This window comes from Triticum aestivum, chromosome 1B, assembly GCF_018294505.1.
Source record: "Triticum aestivum cultivar Chinese Spring chromosome 1B, IWGSC CS RefSeq v2.1, whole genome shotgun sequence".
NCBI classification, from domain to species: domain Eukaryota; kingdom Viridiplantae; phylum Streptophyta; class Magnoliopsida; order Poales; family Poaceae; genus Triticum; species Triticum aestivum.
The window spans coordinates 518,431,007-518,435,148 of NC_057795.1; the positions used below are offsets into that span (position 1 = coordinate 518,431,007).

The following is a 4,142-nucleotide window of genomic DNA, read 5'->3' on the forward strand; positions in this document are numbered from 1 at the left end:
AGAGTAATTGGGCCAGAAGCAAGTGGGCTGGAGCCCGTGGATGTAATGGGACGCGTGTGGCCTGGAGTGGGGTACTTAACCTAGCGTGTATCACTGGACTGGTTATGCAATGAGAGAATACTAGACGACTCTGTTCTCATCTCCTTCGTCTTCCTCCCTCCTGCTCTCCTCACCTACCCCCCTTTTCCCTTCGTGCGATCGATCCCTTTCCCTAGGGTTCATCGGTCGTCGCACGCATCAGTGGGTGTTTTCATGGACGAGACAACTAGAGATATTTTTTCGTATTGTAGCATGAAACGTTGTGTTTGCACATACGTTTCTCACTTTTAAATATATGCATTAATTTTATTTTTCCGTTTGTAACGCACGGACATATGTGCTAGTTTACCATAAAATCATCATAGGTCATTAAATTTTTATATAATCTTCCTCGCAAAAATAAAATAAAAAATGTATACAATCTGTTGGAGATGCTCTGCCGAACCAAGGACTCGATGGTACATGCCGTATGTCCTTTCCTTTCCGGCCGAAGAAGATTGTCATTAAAACTCGAAGTATGGCCTATAAAAAGGAGTTCGAAAGCTGTTTTAAAAAAGGAGTTCGAAATAATAACGGAGCGTATCTAAAATTAGCCGGGTCGTTGTCGATCACTACTGTATCCGCGCGGCCGAAGCTTTCGCGATATATCATCCGGCCCCTGCCTTCTCTCCTCCCCCTTCCCGGATTCCCACCCTCCACCTCCAAACGCGCACGCACGCGTCCACGAATAAAGGCCGAGGGCGGCGAAGCCAGGCCCAATCGCCAAAAACCCTAGCGCCGATCCGATCCGATCGAGCTCTGCTTCCCCTCCCATGGCGGCCCCCCCGAGCCAGGCGAGCCTCCTGCTCCAGAAGCAGCTCCGAGGTATGGATCCGCCCCCCCTCTCCCCCTCCTCGCCCCCCGATTCGTCGCGATCGCGCGCTGATCCCTGTCCCGGCGTCCCGTGCTTTGTTGCAGATCTAGCGAAGAACCCCGTGGACGGGTTCTCGGCGGGGCTGGTGGACGACGGCAACGTGTTTGAGTGGCAGGTCACCATCATCGGCCCGCCCGAGACATTATAGTGAGCCCCGATCTTTTACTCTGTAATTCTGTTTGCTGCAGAGATGACTCCCATGTTATCCATCGTCTTGATTCGTGAGTGTGCGATAGGCGTGTTGAGCTCTGATTGGTTTGCACGGGGTGAAGTGTGGGAATTGCATGTTTCGATGCCGATCCGCAGCGCTTACCGATGAATTTAGTCATAGTGGATGATATGTTTAGGTACTGCAGCATGTCTTATCTTATTATCCATGCATTTAGGTGTCACTCTGGGATTGCATAGTGCTTGCCTAACCAGCATTATGTCTTCATGCTGCTACAATTGAATAAACAGGGTTCCCATAAGCTATACCAGTGTTACTGACGAGTTGTAAGTCGAGACGGGCATTGTCCATCTTTGTCTACGAACAAATAGGCTATGTCAGTTGGCGAAGCTCACTAAACATAGGAGGGCAACAAAGTCTCTGGGTGGGGAAGCTTGTAAATATGTGTCCCTCTTGAGTAACACTAATTTGCTTCAAACAGATTAATTTGGTGGTATGAACGATGATGAAAAACAATTCCGTGTAATTGTTATGACTTTGCTAGATCACTTGGACATGAAGTATTTAACTAGGACCACAGCAACTGACATATAATATAAAGTATAAAATTCAGAACCTCTCTTTACAAGCATTAAATTCTGGAACCATAAGTCTCTGTGATCTTGTTTTGATAAAATGTAGTTTTGAAAAGGACATATGGAAAGAATAATGTACTAATTCCTAACAATTCTGTACTTACGTGTTTGCAAACAGATAAGGATGCGAATTTTATCCTCAAATCTAGTCCTGGCTTTTCAGTTGTGTCAAAGATGCTGACTTTTCCTCGAACCAAACGTAGTAAGGACCTAAGGATGATAAAACATACTTAAGAGCCTTGCTGTAGTGATCCAGAGACATCGCTTTAATGATTAATGATATCTACCAATGAAATAGACATTTAAGCTTATACATTTTTCTGTTTTCATGTGTTTGAAATTAAAAGGGTGTTTTTGTATACAGTGATGGAGGCTACTTCAATGCAGTAATGACCTTTCCTCAGGATTATCCCAACAGTCCTCCATCAGTAAGGTTTACTTCTGAGATGTGGCATCCAAACGGTGAGCTCTTTTTAGCTCTACCTGATTCTATGTCATCATGCCTATGAGCTCTTTGCTAGTTGTCTGACAATGTTTATGGTGTCGAATTCGCAGTCTATCCTGATGGGCGTGTGTGCATTTCTATTCTTCATCCACCTGGTGATGATCCCAATGGTTACGAGCTTGCAAGTGAACGGTGGACACCAGTGCACACAGTAGGGTTTCTTCTAGCCGCCCATAAGTATTTTTTTTCAAATATAATAATTATATGAAGTCTTAAATCTATTAACCCTTCACCCTGGTACAAAACCTGTATAGACCAGAAATATAGAAGAACTGCTGCTTTTTAATCAAATATATCCAAGGCTATCATCTGCATTATTTTAAAAAGCGGTTCAAGGCTGCTTTTTGCTTAGTGGTGGGACCTGTTTCCAGTTGTTAGGGTTCTGATCATCCAAACTGTTTAAACCTAGTAGCAGACCAGCTCTTTGCCCCTTTCAAAACAGAATTTTGCTGATAAGTAGTCTCAGCATCGGATATTTTTTTTTAACTTATGAGTTCAATCAGGTTATTTTTATTTTAGCACCATTGTAAGGCTATTGTTTTATTATTTTAACACATCTCTTGCAAAATAATCCTGAAATCATCGTATTGTACAGGCAAACAGATTGGGTATTTGGTCAAATTATTCTTGGAAGTGTTTTGAACACCAACTTGCATTTAGTCTTTTCCTAATTTCGTGTGTGTTCATAACATGCAGGTTGAGAGTATAGTTTTGAGCATTATTTCGATGCTCTCTAGTCCAAACGATGAGTCTCCAGCAAATATTGAAGCGGCTGTAAGTGTCCTCGCCATTTATTATAGGCTATCATCTTTCTTTGTGTGCTGGATGCATCAAATGGTGTAAACATTATTCCATTCTCATGTGCCTTCCATGCAATGTTGAAAATCACCATCTATCTGATCTGCAGTAGCTTGTTTCAGTTTTGCTAATTGGTGATTTTTTTATCTTTTATTTTTTAGCTAAGTTGTGGAACAAAGCATGTTGTTGTGCATCTGGTAGTATTGGCCAACATCTTGTTTGATTAGTTTCATCTCTGAGATTTTATACTATTGTTTTCTGGATCATTATTTAGTTTGTGCATCTGCTGAACTCGCTTTGGTTTCTGAAGTTATGAAATGAATTTTGCCGTGCAGAAGGACTGGAGAGAAAAGAGGGCCGAGTTCAAGAAAAAGGTGAGGAGCCTTGTTCGCAAATCTCAGGAAATGCTCTGAAAAAGGAGGATCATATGGGGGAGTCCACAAGCGCTGCAATTCTCTTGCTTTCACCAAATGGGGCACCTGATGCCAGCACTTGCACTTCTCCCCTGTTTATTTTCCGTTCAGCGTCGGTCGAATGGTGGTGTTGGTCTTCTCTCCGAGACACTTGGGGTGCTGCCTATTATGAACTTCTGATTGTATTGTGGCATGGAGTTGGTCAATGTCAAGAAGTATTTTCGTGTGATGCCACTTAATCGTAGTCATCGCCGTGAACATCATATCAAAGAAATTGGCTGTTTGTTGAATGAATCCTTCCCCAAGAATGTGCCCGCGACATGGTTATTCTGAATGTTAGCTCGTTCAGTGTATTGTATTAGTTGCTTTGGAAGCGTGTAGATGTTAGTGGTGGTTCTGTCTCACAAGTAAAGTTTCGTGTCCTGTGGCGATGCCTGCTTCAGGGAGGCCCGTCTTCCTTTGACGGTGGCGACCGCGCGGCTTGCGCCTGGCCATGCAATTTTGCTGGCCGCCACCCCCGTCCTTCCCTCCCTAACATCATCCCAGCTGATTTCCTAGATGGTCATCCACCGCTATCGTGTGGCTAACTCCTGGATTCCTCCGACGCTTGCTGATTCCCTGCGCGGGTGGGCGGGCAGGGCACGCTTGCTGATTCCCTGCGCGGGTGGGT

The 4,142-nt window shown here is 44.2% G+C and overlaps 1 protein-coding gene across 1 annotated transcript; it reads left to right on the plus strand.

The window, feature by feature from the left end:
* Nucleotides 1–602: 602 nt before the first annotated feature.
* On the plus strand, nt 603–3,762 carry LOC123135992 (ubiquitin-conjugating enzyme E2 7). The gene is made up of 6 exons (XM_044555269.1): nt 603–903; nt 997–1,099; nt 2,121–2,218; nt 2,312–2,412; nt 2,958–3,035; nt 3,395–3,762. Exons 1-6 carry the CDS (start codon nt 852–854, stop codon nt 3,470–3,472), a joined length of 510 nt encoding a protein of 169 aa, XP_044411204.1. The 5' UTR covers nt 603–851; the 3' UTR covers nt 3,473–3,762.
* The last annotated feature ends 380 nt before the right edge of the window (nt 3,763–4,142 follow it).

Coding starts and splice junctions, on each gene's coding strand:
- LOC123135992 (XM_044555269.1), top strand. CDS start 852: ATGGCGGCCCCCCCGAGCCAGGCGAGCCTCCTGCTCCAGAAGCAGCTC. Junction 2,413..2,957: donor GGTGGACACCAGTGCACACA/GTAGGGTTTCTT, acceptor CATAACATGCAG/GTTGAGAGTATAGTTTTGAG. Junction 3,036..3,394: donor CAGCAAATATTGAAGCGGCT/GTAAGTGTCCTC, acceptor TTTGCCGTGCAG/AAGGACTGGAGAGAAAAGAG.